General features: G+C 45.8%; 1 protein-coding gene across 5 annotated transcripts in view; it reads right to left on the bottom strand.

Annotated features, from left to right (window-relative positions):
• Window positions 1-10,072: 10,072 nt before the first annotated feature.
• The window catches only part of TEDC1 (tubulin epsilon and delta complex 1), a 78,634-nt gene continuing 63,447 nt past the window's right edge, over window positions 10,073-25,259 (bottom strand). For all 5 annotated transcript variants that reach the window (XM_075508108.1, XM_075508105.1, XM_075508109.1 and 2 more), the window contains one exon: window positions 10,073-11,319. In XM_075508108.1, the coding sequence (XP_075364223.1) occupies window positions 10,960-11,319 (360 nt within the window). In that variant the 3' untranslated portion in view covers window positions 10,073-10,959. The remainder of the gene's footprint in view (window positions 11,320-25,259) is intronic.

Below are 25,259 nucleotides of genomic sequence, written 5' to 3'. Positions count from 1 at the left end.
GCTCCACAAATACATTTAGCACAGCAGCTCTACTCATAAATCCCCATCCAACACAAAATGTTGGTCCCTCCCAGAATGAAGTCCTTTAAGGACAGACCGGTCATTTTTTTCACTAACAAATAATAATAAAAAATTATTATTTCTCCTTTTTTGTTGTTTTCTTTTCTACACAAAAGTGCACTTTCCCACACTGGACTGGTTTCCCCACGGGCTGCCGGGGGCTCGGGCTGCGGCCCAGGAGAACCGCTCTGCTACAGCTGACGGTGGCGGGGAGCCTGCATCAGCTTTTCCCCATTAATAGGCTCATTTAGGCAGCCGTCCCCCGCAGCGCCCATTAACACACATGAGAGAGTGCCCGGAGGTGAGAGCTTCACTAATCAAATGTGCTATTAAGATCCTAATCCATTTCATTAGCCCGTTTCATTTGACACTTAGTGAGGCTCAGAGATGCTCTGCGTAACGGGGGACGACCGCGCGCAGCCTGTCCTGTGGAAAAATAATCCTTTTCATTAGACTCATAATTTCCTTTTACTCCTTTATTAGTTTATTTCTAATGCCAAAGGGTGCTGGGGACATACAGCTCTGGCAGAGATGCCATGGATTTTCCCTTCGTGTGTGTCTCACCACGCAGACTGTAAGACCAGGAGGGATGCACAGACAGCAGCAATATAAAATTAAAAAAAAAAAAAAAGGTGAAAAATAGCCCATTCCATTATTTGATTACATATTACTGGACTGTATTTTGGGGATGTTAACTAGAAGACCCTCTGCTGAACATTTTGGAGGCTGACATGATTAAATACCTCAGCCCCATCTGAAATAATTTTTAATTTCTTTCTTTCTTTGATTGGTGGCCACGTGAGATGGTCTCAAAGGTCAGCAGAGAGGTGGGATGTGGAATTAAACACAGATCGTTCAGGAGTCTGATAAAGCAGCCAGCTACACTTGCAGCAATGCATTAGGCAGATAGGCTGACACCACTTCGTTTTCCGTACAGATTCTGTATCACCTCTTCAGAACAAATGAACATGACAATGCGTGGCTGTACACAACCATGGGGATTTTGTGTATGGGGAAGGGTCTTAAGTTATCAGATGAGCAGGTCTTAAGTTAATATGTGGACTTCCTGCACAGAAACATACTTGAAACTGCATTAAACCTTAATACTGTTGAAGAAATATTTTATGAAAGAATACTTTCGTGAATATAATATTCATCTCAAGGACTAGGTCGTGGCAGTTTTCAGGAGGAGCCGGGGAAAATACCTACATCTCATTGAAATGCTCCCACTGAGCAAAGCTGAAATGTTTCAACCACCGGTTTAGCAAGCTCCTACCTGAAAGTAACCTTCTCCCTGGGTGTCTGAGGGTTATTTGGGAGCAGCCCCATGTGCCAGCAAGCCTTCCAGGTCTCGCGCTGGCACTGAAACCTCCCCGAGCTCCTCCCAAAGGGCCGCTGCCGGCTGCTCCCTGGCAGGAGAGGGGCTGAGCAGGCTGCAGCCGGGCTGGGCAGCAGCTTGGTCCTCGCTGGGTCGGGCTGGTAGGGCATGAAACAGGTAGATGCAGCCCTGGAGCACCCTGTACCATCTTCCCCTGGACACACAGTCCCACTGGCAGAGCCCCCAGGGTCTGCCCGGCGTCACCCTGCTCAAGAACATATCATTGCCCTCGGTCCAGGACAGCAGCACACACCTCAGTTTCCATCCCCAAGCAACGTGTGAAAGGAAAGGAGATACAGCCTGGTGACGTCCTCCTCATTTTTTCTCACTGGGGTTACTCCTTGAGACGGGGAAATGGGGAAAGCCCCCATCCCCACACCCAGAGGTGGCAATGGAAGGGATGAGCAGCAGACAGAGCATCTCTTACAGCAGGGCTCTTAGGGGGACTGGGGCCCTTTTCATAATTTATTAGCATACAGAGTCCCTGCAGCCAAAACGGCAAAATCCCCGTTTCTTCCTCTGTTCTAACCCATTTCTTTTGAGACAAACAATTTCTGAGCAATTGATGCAAAAGAAGTATTTTAAAAAGCATCTTTGCCCTTAGAAATTCAATCCCATCTGCTTCCTCAGCATTGCCCGGGGCATTCGCCTCCCCCCCGAGCAGCCGTCGGAGGAAAGCCGGCTCCCACCCGTGCCCGCCAGGACCCCCGGGCTGCCGCTTCAGGGTGCTCCTGGGGGATCCCCGGGAAGGCGGCTCTGCCGCAGGCACCGCAGTGCTCTGTAGGGTCCCCGCCAGAAAAACGGAGCTCAAAGCCGAGTGCCACATTGCTGTGCTTGGGAAAATGGTGCCGAGGGAGGGGAGCAACGTGCAGCACTGCTGGCGGGGAGGGCAGCTGGGCGGCAGGGAGCTGCCGGGGGGCTCCAGACCCACCGGTGCCGCCCTTGGCGACGCACACCAGGGCCAAGCGCATGTCTAGCTGGGGTTCGCATTTGCAGCACAGGCAGTAATGCTGAGCCATAGCTGAAACGGGAGGGAATACCCCCACCAGATCCTCGGTGCAGACTTGGCGTGCCCCACATTAACTACTCATGGCACGACTGTACTAAGCAACACCAGAGCAGCACCAGGAAACTTCAGCCCTGGGTTTTTTCTTCAAGTGTATGAGAGAGATTTTTTTTTTTAAATGCACCATCATTTCCAAACAAAATTAAACACAGGCAAGCAAAAAATCCACACTGAGCAGTGAGACCATAAATCACTCCCCTTTCTATCCTTGCCAGCTGCGGAGGCTGGAGCGTGGCCGTGGCCGGTGGGCAGAGGCGTGCTCTTGCAGAAAGCACGCTCTCCAACCCCCTGGGCTCTGCGATTGTCTCCCTGGGAAGTTCCAGAGCCCTGTGAGCCCACCCCGTCCCCATCCCCATTGCAGTTCCCAGGGGAGCGGCAGAGCTGCACACCCCCGTGGCTGGGCTGGCCGCAGTGGCATGTCCCCACGGGACCCTCATGAAGACGGCAGTTCGGGGTGACGCCATCCCTCCCCATTGCAGTCCTGCCCATCCCGTCCTACAGTCCCCTCCTTCCCCACATCACTTACAGCCCAAATTGTGGCCGTCTGACCTTCTGCACTAATGCCAGTTTGTGCCCGTCCTGTGCCATGAGCCACCATCCCCCTGCCCAGCCACGGCCATGCAATGGAACCAGGAGGTGCAGACCCCAAGTGCATCAATGAAAAGCTCTTCTTGAGTTAGTGATATGAATTACAGCATGATATAAAGGCCTATTAAAGGCTGCTTTCTAGAACAAATGCTGCCCCCATGGCTAATCAGCAGAATATTTCCTTCATTGAGAGACAAAATTAATATCGTTGTTTGGCAGACACAACGATGCCAAGTAAATAACTTGCAATTGAGCTTTATTGTTATGATTCCTTTTGTTGCTGGTCTTGGCCTCGAGAGGGTGGCAATGAAAAAGGGAGGATACAAATGGAAACCTGTAAGAGCCTGAAATAAATGCGTGCCCTGAAACTGCGGGGAGCTGGGGATTAATAGGGAACGTCACCGCACACGGTGCAGCTCGGCCACGCTGCCCTGTCCCCCGCGGTGGTACCCAGCAGGCAGGGGGACAGGCACACGCAGCCGTGGCCAGGACACCTCCCCCAGCCCTGCAGGCAGCCTGGACCCTCGGCCGTGGGCTTTACAGTTATTTTCATTTTTAAAAGGGGTTTGTAAAGAGAGAAGATGCTATGTCAGCATCATGAAAGCTGGCATTAATCAAGGGTGGTAGCGTGGTCTCCTCGCGGGTGGTTAGCATTATAAAATACATATTAGCATTTTTAATATTAATCAGTATAAGCAAGAAAAATCCTTTAAAAAAAGCTAATTAGAAAGCTCATTTACTTAGAGGACCAGAATGAATTAATACTACGTCTCAGGGCCATGAAGCATTTGCACAGATTTAACTTCCCCAGGCTCACGGCTCGTCCAGACCTCACACGTCGGGCCTCTTCCCACACCCCACCCAGGACCTTCTCCTCCCAGCTCGGATTCCAGGAGTCACAAGCCATCTCGTGCCAAACACGGGATGAACTGCACTTCAGAGCTGACCATCAGCCTAAGCCTTCTTCCAGCTCCCTGCTGAGCCTGTGGCAGGAGCGGGCATTTTATGGCATTAACGGTGCAACCCGGAGAAGCCAAGTCATTACAGGGGCCTAAGGCTGTCAAGTGATGGGCAAGTGCAAAAGGCAGGGATTTCTGTGCTTACAGAAAACACACAGGCTTTCACCCACCTTTCATCCCTCACCAGCCAGGGATGCAAGGGGGCCGCAGCGGCGGGAGAACAGGGGCCGGGGGACCCACCAGCTCCCCTGCTACGCTCCATGGCCAACCCGGGTCAGCGGGGAGCCTTCATGTAAAAGCATCCTGAGAAAAATCTCTGCCTGCCCCCTTTCCATGGCCAGACCCCTCATGCCCTGCATCCTCCTCCCAGGGCAGGGACCTGGCTGTTAGCGCAGCCCCGGCACCCAGACAGCCCAGGGAAGCTGCAAACCCCACGTGAAAGCCCAAAAGCAGGCGTGATTAAGCAAAATCCTTTACTTGCTCCCCAAGTGCTGGGGAAGATTTTGCCAGCTGAGTGGCTGGAATAGCAGCAAATACGAGCTTTTTACCTTGGATTTGTGTTTGTAACACAAAGGGCATGGGGTAGCTCCTGCAAGACAAGCCCAAGGGCAGGCAGGGTCCTGCCGCGCCGGCTCACCCCCTGCATCACGCTCCCTCCCGGTGCTCGGTCGTGCTCCACCGAGCCATTCAGTCCTCCCAGAGGTTTCGCAGCTCTGCTCCCTCCAGAGCAGCCGTGGGCTGCTGCAGGGCAAAGGAGGCGTCTTGCAAAACAACCAGGCTGCGCTAATAAGGTCAGACGGGAGAAGGAGAGCGTTAGTGGGGGCTAAGAGCCTGTTTTGACAGCTACCCTAGCGAATTCCTTGTTTGCTTGTCTTTGAGGCAGTCAGCCACGCTAGAAAGCTAACGCTCAAACATTTCTTAGCCGTACTTAATGCTAAATCAAAGCACAGGACACCAGGAGAGCGTGGCTCCCTCCCAGCCCACGCTGACCACCCGGAGCAGCCTGGCTGCTGGGGCCGTAGCTCTGCCCTCCCGCCCTGCTGCCCGTTTCAGCTCCGGGAGCTGCAGGGGGCTGCTTTCCCCAGCTGCTGGGGCTGCCCAAGGCACAGCCATCTACCCGCGGCTCCTGCAGGGCTGAAGAGAGGTCAGCCCTCTGCCTCCCCCTTTAAACGGGTGAAACAAATGAGAGCCAAGAGGCAAGGAAAGGTCAAACGCTGGGTAACCTGCCTTACAAAGTGCTTGCACTCGCTTTGCTTATGTTCAGTGTCTAGCTGGACCGGCACAAGGAGTGTTTCTTGTGAGTAAAGGGCTCTCCAGCCCTGCAGAGGAAAACAAACCAGAAGGACTGGATGCAGACCCTACCATTCACGCTAGGAAATAAGGTGGCACAGTTAACAGGGAAGGTACCTGAGTGCTACAGCTTAGCAGTGGCACGGCCACATCGTCGCTGGGGGGTGGCAGTGCAAAACCGGCGGAGTCGTTCGTATGCACAGAGCCCATCGGACCCAGAAGCTGGGGCTGGGACAGGCACCGCCAGCCCGGGCCTGGAGCTTGCACGACATGGGACTGCATGCTTGCACAGTCCCCACGGGCTGCACACCGCCGTTTTCCTTGTCACACATTTCAGAGCAGCTGGGGAACAAAACCCCTTGGGTAAGGATAAGGACAGGGCTCTGGCCGTGGCCCGGTGGCTGGGACACCGGGCAGGTACAGAGCGGCTGGGAGGGCGGGAAACTTCCCAGCCTGGAGGCTAGGGGACACTGGCCACCAGGACTTGGGCTGTCAGTGGAGGAGCAGCAGGTACCGGCAGGTTGCTTCAGACAAGCTGTTGGCTCCAGGAGGCGAAGGGTGAGGGTGAAAGACCCGAGGCTCTCGCTGCAAGTGGCTGAGGGGCAGAGGAGAGGGAGTGCGATCATCAGGCATGTGTTAACTCCCACTGAGCGTGCACCCCGCCGCCGCACACGCGCGCTCGCGCCAACTGCTACCAGCTCATCCTCCCGCAGGAGCTGGTGGAGGAATCCCACAGGGAACCCAAAACACTCTACGCTGCAAATCACTACTCCCAGCAGCTCTTATTTTTAAACATAGGTTGCAGCCCTTATTTACCAGCAGGCGCAATGTTGTCAGGAGCAGTCACTGCAGATGCCTCGCTTGCCTTTTGCAGAGTAAACCTCCTGTTTTGACTGCAAGCTGATTGATGCTCAGTTACTTGGGGAGGAATATTTCTAGCTACACAGTGCAAGCCGGTGTTATCAGCCAATTAAGTATTTATGGCCAATTCCATTTTCCTTGCAAGATGTTTGGAAAGCAAGCGCCAGTTACATCAGAGAAATGGGTTAAACTGTGCTCTTCTATGAACACCTCCCTGCTGGCCTACCAGAAACTACACACGCAGAAGTCCTGTAAAAGCTTCTCTTAAGGATGCGCTTGGAAGCAATCCATCAGCAGAGAGTGTGGTTTAAACACTGCAGCAGTAACTCAGCCTGTCTTCAGTGAAGCATTACCACAGCATGAAGCAAAAGGCCACGTGCTCCCAGCCCCACAAGGAGGGTTAGCTGCTCTGGGGGCTTCCTACAGACAGGCTTTGCTGCAAGCCATCCCCAAGTGAGTGTCTGTAACTGCTCTTTGCTGCAAGCCATCCCCAAGTGAGTGTCTGTAACTGCTCTTTGCTGCCTGACCCTTGCCAGCTGTGCCCTGCAACCATGTGCAGCATCTCTGGCAGGTGCTGATTTAACCCTGGTTTCCTGCTTTTCCAGCATGGGCCCTCACCTCTAATATGCTCCTGTCTTCCTGAGATCACTTAGAAACCATGGATCCAAACCCAAACCAAACTAACTCCCTTTAGGATGCACCAACAGGGAGAACTGCTGTTGTAGCCTCTTCAAAAAACAAAACAAAACTAACCCCGCTGCCTATTCCAGATGTCAGGGCACCACCACCACCAGCCTTCCCCCACCACTTGAGTTTAGCAACCAGTTGCACACAACGTGTGACTCACAATCTCCCAGCTTCTCCAGCCGATAACCACCCTCCTCTCTTCAATTCCGTCAACAATTTTAGGGCAGATTCCTGCCTTCACAAGGAAATGTACAACCAGCGTGGTGATATGGCAAAGGACAAACCGCTTAACAGCTTGTAACTTTGCTTTTCAGTCTGTAGTGGGTTGTTTACAACACTCTCCAATTTCTGTGAAGTAATACTTAACATTTACCAAGCATGCTTGAGCCCATGGATGAAATGTACCGCTTGAGTCATCTGCTGCCTGTCACAGCATCTGCCAGAGACCAACCACTCATTTGGTTGCTGGTTGCCACACGTCTCCCAGAGCAGCCATTCCCCCTTCGACAGCATCTTCGACTGCTGACGCGGCACCAAGCCCAGTGACCAGGAAGGTCATTGCAGCCTTTAAAACCAGTGGGCTATGATGGTGAGTGAGCGAAGTCAGCCTAAACAAGGAAAGGAAGACACTTCAAATGCCACAGTACTGGTATGAGTGACAAACATCTATTTGTTCCTAGGTTATATCCCATTAAGCGTGACTGCGGTCACTCAGTTCATTTTCCTGCCCTCGCTGCAGCTGGTGTTAATCCAGGGATAATTTTCTTAAGCTTTTAAGTGGCGTCCATCATACAGCATCTCCCAGCAGTACTGGAGAGACAGCTGATGTCTTGCCAAGCTCACGAGGACCAGAAAGCATCTGTATTTCAGATGCATCAGCATGCCTCAAAAGCAATCAAAAGCTGTGACCAGTCACCGAGGCATGGCCACAGCTCAGTCCCTTTGCGTCCAGCTCCTGCGGAGGTGCTGTGATTTTTAAAAGGCAGCCTTCACAGGAAAACCACCCTCCAAAATTTGGTGTGTGAGAGCGTCAAGCCCTTACAGTACCTCCTGCTTTGTGCTCTCTGTGCTGGTGCTGAGAAGAGGTATTGGTTTTAAAAACACTGCCAGCTCAAAACACCCTGCTCACCTTCAACGGGGGCTGCAGAATATCTGCTCTGGTTTAAACTGCTAATCGGTACCCAAAACAAAAGGCAGTGGGAAACTGGTGCCAGAAAATAAAAACTACACTTGCCTGTGGTCTTCACACGAGGTGTCTGAAATGCGCAACGCCAGCACGGCACCACGGCTGGAAAAGCGATCTTCTTTTAAGCTGCGTTCAGCTGTAGCCCCTCTTGGTGTACAGGCCAGGACAAGCAGCTCCAGCTCCAGCTCCAACCCGCTGGCTCTCCTGGCAGCTTCCCATTCACAGTACAGCCACCTCAGGACAGTGATTTGTGCCGTGCGGTAAATGCAGCTGTCTGCAATTCACTGTAAGCACTTTTACACTTCACACACACATATATATATACAGACACACTGAGGGCCATCCCAACAGGCTGCCCAGGGAAGCGGTGGAGTCACCATCCCTGGAGGTATTTAAAAGGCGTGTAGATGTGGTGCTTAGGGACACGGTTTAGCAGTGGACATGGCAGTGTAAGGTTAGCGGTTGGACTCGATGATCTTAAAGGTCTTTTGCAACCTAAACGATTCTATGATTCTAGAAGTTTCTACCAGCTTAATGAGAGCTAAGATCTGTGTATACCAGTTTAGTATTCATGACTTCTACATTTCACTATAGAGAAAAATTGTTCTTCAGTGTCAAGCAGGGGAAAGGCGCTGCCAGTTGTGGTCTCTGCTGAAACGGGATCCTTGGATGGACACTGAAGGACGCTGCACTAAGTGCTGCGGGGTGACAAATATTTGATACTAGGAAATAAGTCGTCCCCTGAGTGACTACTGTCAATTTTAGTGGACAGCAGCACAATACATCCTGGCATTCAGCATTAAGCCAACCCTGCTAAGCCACAGCAAGGCACGAGCTAGACCTGCACTTGAATCTGAGTGCTCTTGCCACGCTCAAGAATATTTGCCCACTCTTCTCTGCTGAAAATCCCAGGAGAACAAAGGATCTTTCGAGGGCAATGTTTTAAACCTAAATGCAATGCAGGATGAAAATTCCATTGTATAAAAGCTGAAGGAGGATATAAAATGCTCAGAGAGAGATAGACTGGTGCTGCCACTCGTTAGTTCTAGGATATACTGTGTCCCATTCATAAATAATTTTCTGTGAAGCCTGTGTCTGAGTAAGTCCTCTTGTGTGCTGAATTGCAGCAGCCCTGGAGCCAACACCGTCCCAAAGTTGTACCAGCTTGCACCAGTTCAGTGCTTGGTACCCTGCACTTACTGAGAGGGTTTGAAAAGCAGAGTGATCTGGATTGGCTGTTCTTCCAGGAACAGCAGCCTGGGGCCACGTGCCCCAGAGGTGGATCTCACTAGCCCACTGGGGTTTTCTGCTCCAGGACTATGTTTGTCACCGCCAGTGCCAGCTGACAGCAGGCACACTGGTTGTGACTGACAGCCTCGGTCAACACACGCAAACACCCCGCTCCTGGGGGCTGTCCCATCTGCGTAGGGCTGACTGGAGTTGAGGTCTCTGGCTGAGGATTGCACTTCCCATCAGCCTTGCTCAAGCTTGGTCCTTGGAGAAGCCACCAGGTCCATGCAGAGGAAAGGCTGTCTGAAACTTGGCCCATATTAAACTGAGCTTGCATACTCCTGGCTTACCAGCAATGCTGTGTTCAACAGGGTGAAACCAGAGCAAACCAGCCCTCCCCATGTGGCTCTTCGCTGACGTTTGCATTGCCACTCACTTCTTCAAAACCTGCATGAGAACCAATATGGGTGGTGCAGATGAGCAGGGTCTGGAAGCATCTGAAGTTTACTTGGTGCAGCAGAAACCAGGGGGACCCGAGCCTTGTCCACCCACTCCCACCTGCACATGGTCTCCCTGCAGAGCAGCAATTGTACTGATGCCTGCAAAGAGGTCCTTAAAGGTTCCTCACGTTTGGCTGCCGAGTGAGCCAAGAGCAGCTGGTAAATCAGCAACACCACCGAGCTGGGGTAGTAGACAGAAATCCAGATTGAGGAAAGCCCATTGCTCATAGCAATTCACAAATGAAAAGCAAACTGTTTTCTGTTTTTTTAAAATTTATTTATTCCTGAAAGTGTACAACCAGAATATAAAAATATTCCTTGGTGAAAGCAAAACAGAAAAGGGTAGGAAATGAATGCCAAGTGAAAAACATTTGCATGTTCCAGGGGAAGAAGCCTCCAGAGACAGAGCTTGGAGACTCCTCAAGCTTGGAAGTTAAGGTCATATTTCTATTTTACAGAAATTTCCTATAGCAGATCCATAAGTTACCTCATTGTGACTCATAACTCGGTGGAATGGGTTTCTAGTTTGTTCTCTTTGAGAACCCAATTACTTCAAGTGCATCACACCAGTAAATGAAATCAGTGTGCTGCTTTATTTATTACTAGGCATTTGTTTTTCCTTATGGTGACTGTATTATAGCTGCCACAAATATGCAAACCAGCTGAATTAAAACAGCACACTTTCTTGAACATTTCCAATCTCTCTATGCCTTGGTACTTTGCATGTTCTCCAACACCTGGATTTTTCTGACTAATGTACGTCTTCCATTTGCTGGAAAAATATTGAATGCAATTAGTACTTCTATGCACAGCCTCAAAGCATGCCATGCATAGCAGCTGAGCACTCTAAAAGAGCCCAGTGCTTGGCAGAAGAACTAGAAATCCAAAAGATAAAAGGGAGATTTACGCACACTCCCACCAAGGCCTGCTGCAGAATTTAATTGGCAAGGTTAGCAATAAAGGGGCTGCAGAGAGAACCACCAAGGTTATGGCCCCAGCGCAAGTCACAAAGCAGTAACAAGTTATGATTCCCAGGCTTAAAAATTAGAAATTACATTTGGTTCCTCACCTCGCGCTCCCCCATGCCAAGCTGCACAATGTGTTCTGATCAAGTCAGTCTATTCCTTTGCTCTTCTCAGTCCAGCTTTATCTCTTCAAGGGGAGATACAAATCACTCCATCCAACCCTTCTGCAATTTCATCCAGCCTCTGCCTGCACTCTTCCTGCAGCTGCTTCAGCTCTCTCTCCAGGCTGGCCTCTCTCATCTGCAGTTCTCTGATCACCTCTGTAGCACTGACAGCTGAAAGAGGCTCCTTGGATACAGACCTACCGAAGCCCGTTTTGCCGGCAGGATGTTTGCTTCTGAACACCAGTCTGCACGAACCATGCATTTTATTTTTTTTTGGAGCACAAAGGTGTGCAAGATCTAGCAGTTTTAGTTCAACGCTTTCCTGTATCTTTCTAGCAGTGGCAGAGAACCACTCCTTCTGTAGTTCTTCCTGTCTTGTTTTCACCTGTAGAGAGAAGGGAAAAAAAAAAAAAAGGGGGAGGGAAAAAAAAAAAAAAGAGTATGGTAGATTTCTGTGAAAAAATCCTCCCGCCAGGAAGCAACATAAAATGTCATGTTTGGACTAGGATGTACCAAAGAGAAGAAAGCCAACTGTGAGTGTAAACCTAAGTGCATGGCACTGAAAACTGAATTACGCTAACACGTGCTTTCTATCAGGGAGCAGCCTCAGTGACCAAAATGCTGCCTGAAGTAATTTGTTTGCAGATTCACAGTCTACCAGCCCTTCCACTGATGACTAACACACAAGGGCTCCGCACGCTTCCGTCTTACCGAGGAGTGGGTGGTTTGACTTCAGAGCAAAACGCACAGAGCAAAAAGGGAGACCCAGCAGAGTGACCTTCATCACCGTTGTGCTTTAAGCCACCACGTTGTCATAACAGGTTAATTGCCTCATGACTAACAGTATTAATTCAGTTTGCAAATGCTTTCTGTACTTGGCAATGCTAAAAAGTAGGGATGACAACTGTAAGCTAGAAAATCCTTAATTCTCAATTCTCATTATGGGGTAACAAATAGGAAAAGGAAAATAATGGAGCAGAGACAAAAAAGTAGAGGCTAAGACCAAAATGAATACCAGGCAGCACACTTTCACTGAAGATAGGCCAAATAAAACAAAGCTTTTCTTGTGGCAGAATCACAGTCTGGATGATAAAAGCAATTGTACATACTGGGATTTCTCCAAAGTATTTGATTTAATGTTCTCTAACAATTTGATTTGAAGAACTTGCAAGATGGTAATTGCCTTGCCAATTTTACTAGTGGATTAAACATGAATTCAGTGACTCATCTCAAAATGTAGTTGTCAGTGGGGAAACATCCATAAGAAGAGGTACCCTGCTAAGGCCTTCAGGGAAACCGTTTTTGGTCCAATGGCATTTTCTGCTACGGCAACAAGCTGCCGAATCAGCTCAGCCAAAAAGCAGCAAAGTTTCAGAAAAGCGATGCTGCCTCTGCAACCTGCGCAAGACCCAGAGCTCTCCTGGAACTTGTGCGCCATTCTGGAGTTCACGCTTCAAAAAAGACAGGGAAACAGAGAGTAGGATTCAAAGACAGGTGACCCAATGACTCAGCCCAGAAAACAAGCCTTATAGTGTGAAACGTCAAGAGCTCAAACTATTCCATTCATAGACACAGATATATAATTTGTTTTAGATCCTGAAAGAAAGTGGAAAATAAAGTGGTGAGAGACCAGACTTTGCTGACAAAGCCATAAGATCAAATGGATGAAAACTTGAGTTAGATATTCAGCTTCAGAATAAGACATTGTTTCCTACTGTGAGGATAATGAACCATGAAATGCTTCATTGCTGCTCCAGGGATGAATCCTTTGGCCAAAGCTCAGCTCAGGTCAAGCTCAGTGCTAACGACACCCTCTTACAGCCTTGAAGCTGCTCTGCAACTTCTCCCTTCCCTGGCCACGGGTGAAGCTGAACAGCTCCTTGGGGTTTTAAATCTGCAGATCTGCATTAAGATAGTGGTATCTCACATATTAGGGCTTTGACAAGTTCCCTGTAAAGTCAGGGATATTTTGGCATCTCTCTGAAGCACTAGGGATCGGTCAGAGCTCAAAGCAGCACTAGCTGCAAGGACAAGAGTCCTAAGGTAGCAAAGGCCCCCCTGCCTTTACCACTGCCAAGCTGCAACTGCTCGGGGCCAAACCAGCTGCCGTATCTGCAGACAAAAGGATTTTTTCCATATCAGTAGGGAAGGTTTCACTACTGAAACAAATTCAGACATACAGGGGATCAGACTACGTTCTCTTACGGTGCGAAACACTGCAGGCACAAGGGCTGCAGTGACAGTTAAATTTTCCCACTGACACCAACTTCACCACGGCTTCACTCACTTATCCCACGTCTTTCATCAGAGTATCTTCATGAGTTTTGCAGCTAAGTAATTAATCCTCTCCACAGTCTTCTGATACGTTATTCTCCCTGCCACAGCCCCGCTCAAAAAAAGATTAAGGAAATCAATCGATCAGAAACCGAGTAAATTTCTCTGAATTTTTCCTAACACATCACAGGCTTTATCGATGCAGAACCATCTGCTAAAGGAGACGTCTGTTGATTAAGGCATTTGAATAGAGAGTTGAAGCCAAGAGAAGTCTGTCTTTGCCCTTGTCTAAGAACCAAGGGTCCCTCTATCATAATCGCCATGGAATCTCAGGACTTCTCTTGCTGTTGACTAAAAGCATATCTCAGGTCCAATTCTCTAACACCACTTCAGAAGAAACAAAACTGAAAAAATAAATTCAATGTTATCTGGTCTCCCTACGGCCAATGAATAAATGGAAAATGATGTTTGCACAAAGTGGATTTAACACTGGAATCCAGGATGGGAAAAATTTCCTGTTACTTACAAAGAACAAAATCACTCAGCAAACAGAGCCCACAAAATGTTATTTATTTTTCTGCATTAAAGTCAGGCAGAACACTAGTAGGGCTGTATAAAAGGATTCCTAATGAAACACATAGGTTTTCATATTCTCCACCAGCCAAAACTGGAGAATTTTATTATCCATTGTGCAAGGCACATGATGGAAGAGCATGCTCCTCTCAGCACTAAGTGCATTGAGTTCTAACTCATAGCAATAGCAGGAATAGGAATTACTATACTGAAGCAGGAGCAGCTGTAAGGACAAGGACAACAGCCTTACAGTTAGGCAGTCAGGGAAGCAGAAATACAACAGATTCTGACATCTGAATATCAGAAGAGCACTGCACATGTTATCGTCTGTAAAGAGGACCAATATTTCCTGGGACAACGTTAGATAAATTTAATAGGGGAAATTTTCAAAATAATGAACATGAAGTAAGAGAACAAGTTTAGCAAAGCAGTATTTATTTCGTATCAGCACAGTCTGGAGTTGGAAAGCTAGCTCAACTTCTTTTTTGCACTGTTCTTCCTGGTAAGCTCTGCAACCATATGTATGTCCACAAATACTCTTGTTGCGGTTTGTAGATTTCAATGGCTAGAAATCTCTGAGGGTTACCTCCAAGTCATATTCTTTACTCTTCACATCCTGAACGCTTGTGAAAAAACTCAATAGCATCCTCCTGTATGGTTAATTGATGCTCTTTAACAGCTTGCTGCCTCCCATTAGTCAGCACATAATGATTATTCTACACTGCAAAACAATCTCAGCAGACCACTTTTTATTAAACAAACATACTGTAAAAGATTAGGAGCCTCAGCATTTTGTGTCTGCCTGTCTCTATCCCACAGCTCTGCCTTTCAGTCTCAATCTACCAGCTGGAAGTTGAATTCCCAATTAGGTATGTAGCGCTATCTGACAACTGCTGCACATCCTCTCCGAATAAATACAACAACATGATAATCATCGTTTCCACTTCTACAGAACCAACCTCATCCCAAAGGGACGCGGTGCATTTTGAGAAAAGCCATGCCAAACGTAGAGGGAATCAGCTGATGAGGAATCAGCATCTTCAAACTGACACATATCCCACTCTGCACCACGTACTGATGTGGTTAGCTGTTCACAACAGCACAACAGAGCAGTCACTCACAGACACTGTCACTGAGCCCGTGGAAGCGTGCTGTCCCTCTGCGCACTCCAGGGTCAGCGTACCCTACCAGGTTTCACACTCCCAAGACCATGATAAGCTAGCAGGAACCTCTCATGACACGCAAGTGTCCTCACCAGCCCTATGATGGATGCAGATGGACAGATGCCATGAGTGTACACTGAGGCAAGTACTCCTGCTGGGTTCCTTCTAGCTCTTCGCTTCACCATGCCACCGACCACCTTTTGGGACAGGATAGTGGCCAAACTGCTCCGAGTGCTCCTAGATGGTTTCCTTTAAAATAACTTAAAGTCTTCCAAAAGGCAACTGTAGGTTTTCAAAATGTATTAAAAGCTAAAAGCTAAAGGGAAAACTATAACAATTTTCATGTTCTGAGAAGAAGCCAATGAGCTAGTATAGTTGCAGATAGGAGTACTGCATCTTAGATGATATAGACTGAAAAGGGACTGAAGTGACAGACGGCCTGTGCAGCCCTTCCCAAACCTGGCACAGTGCAAAGGGTTGCAGTGTTCACAGACACTGCTGGCAGATTCACACACAGGCGTATGCAAAGGAATAAGCATGAGAATAAAACAGATCACTTCAACATCAGCCAGAGGGTGGGCAGAGACAGGCAGCCTCTAGTTCCTGATGTGGTGGAATTAAGCCAGGCGGGACATGCATCTAGCGTAGAAAGGATTTCCCATCTCCCCAGGGACAGCGCCATGACTGATGCTGCATTTCCAAAAACGTTCAGGCTGAGGTCTTATTGAGGAAAACGGCCAAGCCAAAACAGAAAAGGGTGGGCCCAGTCCAGAGTTGGAAAGGGGCAGTGAGGTGAGGCACATCCAAAAAACAGGCTGAGCAGGCAGCTTGGCTCAGTCCCCACCAGGGTGGATTAACTTATGCACTGATGCACAGGAGAGACTTCAAGCCTGCAGACACCTACACACACATGATTAACTTCCCCAGCACTTCCTCATCCCTACCTTCTCTGAAATTTCTTCTAACCTAAGATACTACTGGCTGTCCTTTTCATCCAGACAGCTATCTCAGCTATTTTCAGTCCTGGGAATCTTCTGGCTTTGAAAAATTTTATAGCAATGGGTTCAGCAGGCAAATCATCGAAAAGGTAATGTGCCACACATTTAAAATAAGCTGCCTTCCAGTTTCTTTGGATGTCCCACTGTTTTGAGGCCAGAACAGTAATATCCAAATTCACCTTCTCTGGACATGTGCTAACTTGTCATGTGGACAGTCCCAGTCTTTCAGTTGCCCATCTTGTAGAGGTCTACTTCTATCAACTGCTTAGATGACCTACACATTTAGCTCATTTGATCTCTCCTCAAAGAGGAGACCTTCCAGCCCTTCACAATTACTGCTGTGGTTTCCTCAGCTCCCTCACATTTGCCTGCACCTTGCTGGTAACAAGCTTCCCAGAGCTTTGTGTTTCAATCCGCGTGGCTCAAACATCCCCGAGAGGCTGATCTGTCTCAGAGTTTTAACAGCTCACTAATGAAAAGTGCAATAAAAATTATGCACAAAATTGTTCTTTTTCTGCTAAGAAGCAAGCTGGATGTGAACTTATTTGGAGAGAATTTTACCAACATGCAAGACATCCCAAAGAGATGCTAAGAGATCTAGATAACCACATCACGTTATTTAAATCATTTCCAGTAATGACCTAACAAAAGTGACAATCTTCCAAATGCTGGAAGTTAACATTTCAGCTTTTTAGAACTTCGCATAGCAACCTGAAAGCCTCAGAAAGCAAATGAACACTCTGCCTCTCAGTTACATACTTGAAGGAAGCCACTAGCTAGAGATGAAGTTTAAAATGCAGCAGCAATGAAAGGTCCAAACACCTATTTCAAGGAAGAGAGTGGGGGGAGGCATAAGAGCATTTCCCTTTTACAATCACATTGTTGCCAGCTTCAAGGAAGGAGCAGCAAACCAAATTGTTGGAGCTCCTTTTGAAATGGATGATAAAGACCAGAACCATGTCATTACTTTTAAATCGCAATCTCTTCAAATTATTCTAGGAGTTTTGCAGAAATGGCTACAATAACGGTATTGTTCAGAAAAACAAACTGCACAAGCCTAGAAATGGCACATTTTCTGCCTCCAGTCCTATCTGTCCATTCATTCTCTCTTGTATTTCTCTTATGAATAGGGAGAAGACCCCATATGCATACAGCATGAAATACAAATTATTCTTGCATTCTGTACAGCTGCTACAAACCGTGATGCCTGCCTTTGCTGGAAAACACAGTGCAACCTGCTCCTTTGTGCTCCGAATCACAAGGAACAAACAGAAAAATCTCAGATCTTGTCTTCTTGGGTTGGGGAGTGAAAGGAAATTAGGAAATAAGAACGGATGCAATATCCAAGCCACCAAGTCATACTGCCTTTGCTATCAGGGCATAATCACCCAACACTTTTCATAAACTCATCTAGTTCCTCTGAAAACACCAAACAGCATTTGACTTGCAGAATTTTTTATTCCTAAAGGAAGCTCATTTCTGAGCTTTATTTTAAAGCTATCCTGTCTAAGATGGCCCCCTGCACCTGGGGAGTTGAAAAGGGTGAAGTGAAATATTACATGCTTGGAAATACATGATTAGTGAGAGGCCCATTTGCAGGAACAGAAAAGACCAGCCAGGCCAGTTGGTGCGCTCACCTGCCTGGCTCCGAACGGCTCCCCAGCACATCGCAATATCCCAAGCACTGGCACTGAGAGGCGTTCCCAAGGTTAGAGGAGCTGCCCAGAGCTCTCAGTCTCCATGTATACTGAGCAGACTCCCATTCAACAGACAAGCATCAATTATAGATAAAGATCTATAAGTAAAAAATGAAAGCGGGATAAGCACAGAGATGCTGGCATTGCTCAGAGACTGCCAGCATGGATGCTGTGCAGAAATCCTGACAGCTGAGCACTGGAAAACAGGTGTGGCAAATTAAGCCTAGTTTAGGAGTTTCCAGTTTCCAGACTGGAATCCAGATCAGTCCAGAGGCTAAACCTTGCAAACGCTTGTCTTTAATCAGTACAAGCCTGAATAACACTTTATAAATGATCATTATTTATACCTTTTGCCGTCTTACAGTTTATGTCTAGTGTTTATTCCACCACCACCCCCTCCCACCCCCTGAGAAAAATCTTGCAGAACTGCAAGCCCAGCTGACAGTCTATCTGGGATACAGAAAAAAGGATACAGAAGGATTTGTAGACTACTTTTAAGAAAGCCCTCCTTGTGAGCACTGAAAAAACAGCACCAAGTACAAAAGGAAAGAGAGCAAAAGGAAATAATACACAAAAGTATCAATAACATAGAAGGGGGAAGAGCAGAGTCCACTATAAGCATAGCAGAAAGATGTGGAAGTATTAAATAAAAGTGGAATATAATAAAAATAGTCACAGGGAACCCACAATTCCCACCCACAACCTCTTTGTGCTCCTATACAAGAATTTCCTGGCTATACAATACGCATTCTGCACCTTGCTGCACACAGAGCAGCGCTGAAAAACACGCACCATGGTCTGTCTGTGAAAGACGATGCCCAGAGTTCATCTCAAACATCATTAGAGATAGCAAGAACTGAACAAGCCAACACCGTTGCTCTCCATGTTTGTCACTGTTTTCTGTACAGAACAGTTATGAATAACCCAAGTGTTTTGCGTGCTTGTGTGTCCCCAAAGGCATAAAAATAAAACCTTTTTCACGCCTAAGTAGGGTGAGGGCTTCTAGGGGGACGGTTTCTTTGTTTCTTTTAACAAAAATGTTTGCTTTTTTTTTTTTTTTTTTGAACAATCATGGTTAAGTGTATGACAAATGTTTTCCTTCTTTAGCTAGAGACAGTGACCCATTCAGCCTCAGAGAGCAGAGAAAGGCACCACTTCAAGGGATGCTGTGAATGCATTAAGTGATGGAAAATCAAATTCTGCAGCTCCTACTTCTGGGAAAAGTTACAGAGCAGGGGGGGACAGGACCGTGCCGAGCCTATGAAGTTCAAACATTTGCTGAGCAGTGACTTCCAAGAAAATCAGACCCCAACCTTCAGAAAAACATCTAAAGGCATTTGCTGCTTATAAAAAAAAAAAAAAAAAGCCCATGAGTTAAAGCAAAACCAATATCTGCAATCAGCTGTTCTGGAAACATTACAACACTGAGTAAGCAGGTGTTTTACTGTTAAAAAAAAAAAAAAACTACTCTAATTTCAAATTCATCTCTTATAGTAACTTGCCCAAATGTAATTTCAAACCTCTAAGAAAGTTACAGAGCTAGTACTGCAGCTCTATAAAACTTGTCTCATTGAATCAAGCTTCTTTGCTGTAAGCTTTCAAGGTTTTTAATTTTCTGCAGCAATTTCTACACACTGAAGAGTAACCAGTTAAAAACGCTGGAAACCATCATTTTCTATTTTAATAGCTGAACACTTCCCACACTGTCCTGCCTAAATGAGGTTTCTTTCTTCTTGTGAGATCCTTGATTGTACACAGAGACTTGATGTTCTTCTGAAATGGCCCATTTAATACCAATGCTCATGCATTTATGGATTTAAAGTCATAATAAACTGTTTGATTAGTCTAACCTACCACAAAGCACAGGCTATAGTATCTCACCTAGTAATTTCTGCAACGTTCTACTACATTTTGGTAAGCTACAGGGTCTCTTCTAGAAACATATACTTTTAGATTTTTAAACACAGGCGCCAGCATATCAAGAAACTACCCTTTCACTGTGTTATATCAGCAGTGAAACACATTTATGGTCAAAAATATACCCCTTTTCAGTGAGTTCCGCCTCAGCCACTGGGTCTTCTTAAACCATCTTTCACCTAAAGTCTTATACCCTCAAAACTCCTCTTCTGTCTAAGAACTTGCAGAACATGATCCAGCTATAACTTTGCCTTGGTTAAATTGCACTCTTCACACCTCTCAGAAAGACAGACCAAATAATTCCTTTACTACCCCTCCTTTAATCCTTTCCAACCTTTCAACCATTTTCCGATTGTGATGGTGGTGTAAGTGGGGCCAACACATTTCCTTAAGCTCTGAATTGTGATCTATATCTTATCCATCATTTAATGACCAGTAGCAGATAGCAACACTTAGTTGTCAATAACCTAACAACTTTTCCATGACCCGTTACCATTACCTTCTATTTCATAAGGCCATGAAATGAAAAGGTTTGCACATATCCAAAACAGGATGCGGTAGGCAGATCAAACTGGTTTGAGGTACATGCATGGGTATTTTTTACTAAACCCAAACCCAAGCAACAGTAAGAAACTCAAATAATTTCTTTTGGCTTAACAATAATTATAACAGCTAAAGTAAAATTTCACCTTAACATAATTACTGATTTCTAACACTCATTATTAGTTCAGCAAGGGGAAAAATCTTGGGCCTTTGGAATTGGTGACAAATAATTGAAAGGGGTGATCCCAAAGTAATATTAATGGGGGCATTATTTGTACTATAAACTATGAAGACATTTTAGAAGGGTTGTAAAGCTGAGCTATAGCAACTGACAGAAGATGTAATTATACAAGCAGCTGCATTCCAAAATTTGCCTGAATTTGCAATTTCCTGCAATTAGAGAGGAACATATGCATCTCCATCTTATGTATTTTAAGCAAAACATTCACTATTCAAATGCTAGCTCCCAGGCCCACCTATTGTCATTCCAAAACAAATTGACAGGGAAGCCACAGAGGGCCAAAGCACCTATTTTATCTAGCAATAGAAGGCCATCTTTTAACTGGGGGAGGAGTCCTCTGAGGAGAAACTAAAAATATACTTTTAATACCAGGAATGCACATAGCTGCATCCGACGAGAACAGCTACCACAATCTGGCAGGGCACTGCTGCTCTGTGCTTCCTTTTATTATACATTAAATACTGCAGAGCACTTTGTAAGCTTTCATAACAACATCCGCGCTGTTATCCAACAGAAAGCTTTCCCATGGTGAGGAAGCACAGTAATGGAAAGTTAGAAGTTAATTAAAGCATTTGAATGAGATAATTTCATAAAGAGGAGTGACCTGAACTTATCTGAATTGATCACATGTTTTTGTTGGTTTTGCTTGGTTTGGGGGGGGGTTTTGCTTTTTTTGGTTTTTGTTTTGTTTTTTTTAACATAATCAAATGGATCTGTATTTAGACTCATGTATCTAAATACCACATTGATAGGAGTCAGAAAAGTCAGTTTAGCTTAAGATAAAGGAAAAGGATATAGGATTAAGAAAACAGGAAAAGCACAACGTTAAGATTTTTCAGGGTCTTTACCAGAAAAATGCAAAGTATACCTCCAAATATCAATACGAAACACAAAAGCACACGACTGATAGAAGCATTGCCTGTTTGCTGAGCCTACAAATATCTAACACACAGGCAAAGCAAAGGGAAATTAATCCTCTTAGGCCTAAAAGCAACTGAACTCTGTGACTTCTGTGCAGTGAGCCCGTGTGAACAGACTTGCTTACAGTAAGGGCTTCACCCGGCTCTCCTCCTGTGACAGAGCTGCACTGGATCCTACCCTTGAAGAGATGCACAAAGAGGCAGTTGCTTCAAGGACAGCCTGTGGGTTGGATTGCTAACGGACATACCTGAGGCAAACAGCCCAGAACGAAGGCAGCTATGCTGAAAGCCTCATGAGATACATCCCTCTTCCACAAAGCTACAAAAAAGTTTCCTGTTGTATGGATGTTTGCTGAACTCTCTGTCCCTGAGTTTTTGGGATGAGTAATTTGCTTTTCCAGTGGTTAACTTTTGAGGAGAACAACTGAACTCAAAGAAAAAAAAAAAAAAAGATGGGAGTAAAAAATGTAATGTGATTATTCTATTGCAGAAACTCTGTGGGCAGAACCAGCCAGGGACAAATCTTAAAATAATAAATGGTCTTCAAAGAAATCAGCAATTTCTGCATCACCTCTGTTCAGCTAAAGAGGATACCAGTGATGCCAGCACAACAAGAGCAGACATGAAGCATCAGCAAGAACATACAAGATGGCCAGAATCACTGTGCTTGGGAGCCAAGAGCTCTCATCTAAACCTCTTCAGCTACTTACCGAGAAGATGTGCAAGCCCACCACCTGGTATGGTCCCGCTGCTCTCAGGAACATGGGACAGCGCCAGGCAGGAGCATCAAAATTGAGGATTCTTTACCATTGACTTGTGAAAGTCCCATATGCCGTACAATTCTGAATGCGCACCACAGGGAATAAGAGATAAACACCTATTGCCTTGTCCAAATTATAGATCTTTAGCATTTTACAGTAAGAAAAAAAAATAATCCATTCTAACAGCCCAGCCTTTTATAATGCATTTCTTTTTAACTACAGTTTTATCTCTAGAATTTTCAAAATCCTTGAATTCAATTAGAAGATCACACAAATTAATGTAGTAATAGGCACATACTGAAAATATATGATATGAAAACCAGAGTATGTCAGTGTAAGTAATTTAGACACTTGCAAAAAGGCTGCAGCGCTACTTTGAAAAAGACCCTGACAACTACAAATTACAAAGGAAGGCAACAGACAAGTATTGCTTTGTATAATAAATTGCTCACTTATTTTTCAATTTGTTCTTCCAAACTTTTATCTTGGGCAGCAGAGACAAACACTGATGATATGAGATATCATCTCAGATCTAAGTGACTTGCAGAGGCTTGGAGGGCCCCACTTTGTTTTAAGTAGAGCTTTATCACTGTGCAACATGAAAAGTAGCCACTTTAGAAGCAGAGTGCTGCTTGTGACTTGCACTTCTCTGTATTATCCTGCTTTGAGAGAACAGGATGAGAAACAAATTCAAGCAATGTAGTCCCTGTATATACAGACAAAAAAAACACTCCTAAAATACACAGATGAACGGAAGGTATTACCACCTAGTCATACAAATTTTCAGAAAAGGGTCGTTCTTATGCAAAAATTACAAGGAAAAGGGGGGGGGACAGGACGGATGGCAAAAACCACCAAAAAAAGCCAAAACCCCACGACTTTTAGGGAGTTCTTCACCCCCAAACCAGTTTGGTTTTCAGTTAGAAAATACTCCCTTGTCCCCTCCAGGGACTTTGCATGACCACTGCAGAACCTCCACCAGCACCCAGCCCTGCAGCTCTTCTCTCTGCTTTTGGGGGCAGCAGGAGCAGTGCGTCCAGAGCAGCAAAGGTCACTCCAGCAACGCAGCCTATCCACAACTACGCTGTGAGGCAAATGAACTTTAACTCCCAGGTGGAGCTTTGTCTACATAAAACATTTGCAGAGTTTCAGTGAAAATGCAGACATTTTCTAAAGCTGCTACTCTGAAAATGCAGTTTCTCTTATTAGCTCACAGTTTTGATGGTGAGTAGCAGCTGCAGGTGGATGTGAAGCTGCTTGAATGGCCATCATGACTTTTGCAGCAGTCAAAGGCTGAATCCTACAGCTAACCTGTAAAGGGAAAAATAAAACAGCTCTTACGGTTTTGAGAGAGCTGATAAGATGAAGAGTTAAAATAGTGAGTTCTGAGCTCAGAAGTGCACTAAAGCTTTACTTAGATGCATTTCTGGCTGGGAAGAAGATATGTGACAATATTAAATTACAGATTTATGTCAGCTCTTCTACAAGCAGAAGGGACAAAGACACAGAAATGAGTTGGATAATTTTTTCTCTTGCGATCAAGTACCCTTGATTTCAGGGCAGATCACTGAGAGAACCAAGGCCAAGGTTTTAAGAAAAAAAAGGAAACTTAGTTAAGCTTTGAATGCATGAATGCAAACAGTCCTTCCAAAAGCACCTCTGTTAACTCACCTAAAAACCAAGCAGTACTGCAAAGCACGCAACACTTGTTACTCCTGCTGGCGGAGGAGGAACCCATCCCGACAGTCTGCCCAGAGCTGTAAAGCAAGCCAGATACCTCCTGGCAGTTACTGTCCCCAAAACCCACTCTGAAAGTTCAGTAAAACACTAATAGTGTTTCAGGTAGAGCTGCTCTAAAATACAGCCACTGGCTACGCTGTTTAATATGGCCTCTGTAAGCCAGAATTAGCTACATTCCCCAGATACTGCCCTTGTGGAGGCCAACATTTTGTTGCAGTGGCTCACCACTTGCAAGAGAGTCTCAAAATCCAGCAACCTTGAGGTCACAGGTACCTCAAATCCCCACCCATCAGCCTCCAAGCTTTTCACATTCAAAAGATAAAGGTGGTGCTGGGACCTGCAATCTTACATACCTTGTGCATTTGAGCCCTACAGGCGTTCCTAGTCTTCGTCCATGTTTTATTGTGTGTTTTAACTGTGAGAACTAAGTACTACACTTACTTCTTAAAAATGCACTAAAACATTTACAGTGGCTACAAAACACATTCTCTCATTGGAATGGGTTTTTTTACAGTTTATTGTTAAATAAAGCTCATCTAAAATTTATTGGAGTATAATTCTTCAGCTGCGTTTACTACATGTTTCATTGCCTTGGCCAGTATCCAGCATCTTGGCAAATAATGCGAGTAAGATATTAACAGTGGTTATTGATTATACTTTAACTGATCCTGTCACCTGAGCAAACATTCTGCATTTTGACAAAGGAAGAGAAAACAGCATCTTTTGGGAAGCAAGAAAAACTTTCACCCACGCTTACTTCAAACCCGGGAGTTCTGCACACAAAACAGGAGACAGCACGCAAGTTTTTAATGTTTCTGTCTTCCCTAAGGAGCTGGAGTCTTCTAGAACATATAAGCCCCATGAAAAATGTCAGGCTGGGTAATTTATTTTCAGTTACAGTTTTTGTGTGCGTTTGAAATCGGTTTGCTGATTTAGCAGCTAGTACATAGAGTCTCTCTGTCTCTCACACAGTTCAGCACTCATTCAACAATCTGCACAGCAAGTTGCATCTGCAAACAAAGAATAAATACTTATCTTTTTCATCTCTTTGTACGCTGCAAGCTTAACATTGACTATTCAAGTCTGACCAACCTGCACAGAGTTCTCAGAAGTGAGCAAGATTCTTTTAAAAATCTCCCAGCTCTTCTTATCTGCAGTAATTCTCCACGTCCACGCCAGCCTTAAACCAGGCTAACTAGGGGCTTCAGGTCTAACACAAATGTTGGATCCTGCTGCTAAGAGGAGAACCAATGAACAGAGACAGCTTCTTTCCTTCTTCCAACTCAAGACAGAGCACCCTGCCCTCCAAGAAAAGTCACCTGGATCCCCACCACAGTCTCCATGGGCACTTAGAAGATGCAAGCAGCCTCAGATCTCCTGCTAGGAATATTGATGAGTGACAAATAAATGAATGCAAGAAAATACATGAGCAAAAAGTGAATACAAACATTAGGATCTTACTTCCTACCGTTTACAGCAGATCCATGCTTTCTAATAA

Source organism: Mycteria americana, chromosome 7, assembly GCF_035582795.1.
Source record: "Mycteria americana isolate JAX WOST 10 ecotype Jacksonville Zoo and Gardens chromosome 7, USCA_MyAme_1.0, whole genome shotgun sequence".
Classification (NCBI taxonomy): Eukaryota; Metazoa; Chordata; class Aves; order Ciconiiformes; family Ciconiidae; genus Mycteria; species Mycteria americana.
This window is presented reverse-complemented; position numbering and strand designations above follow the sequence as displayed.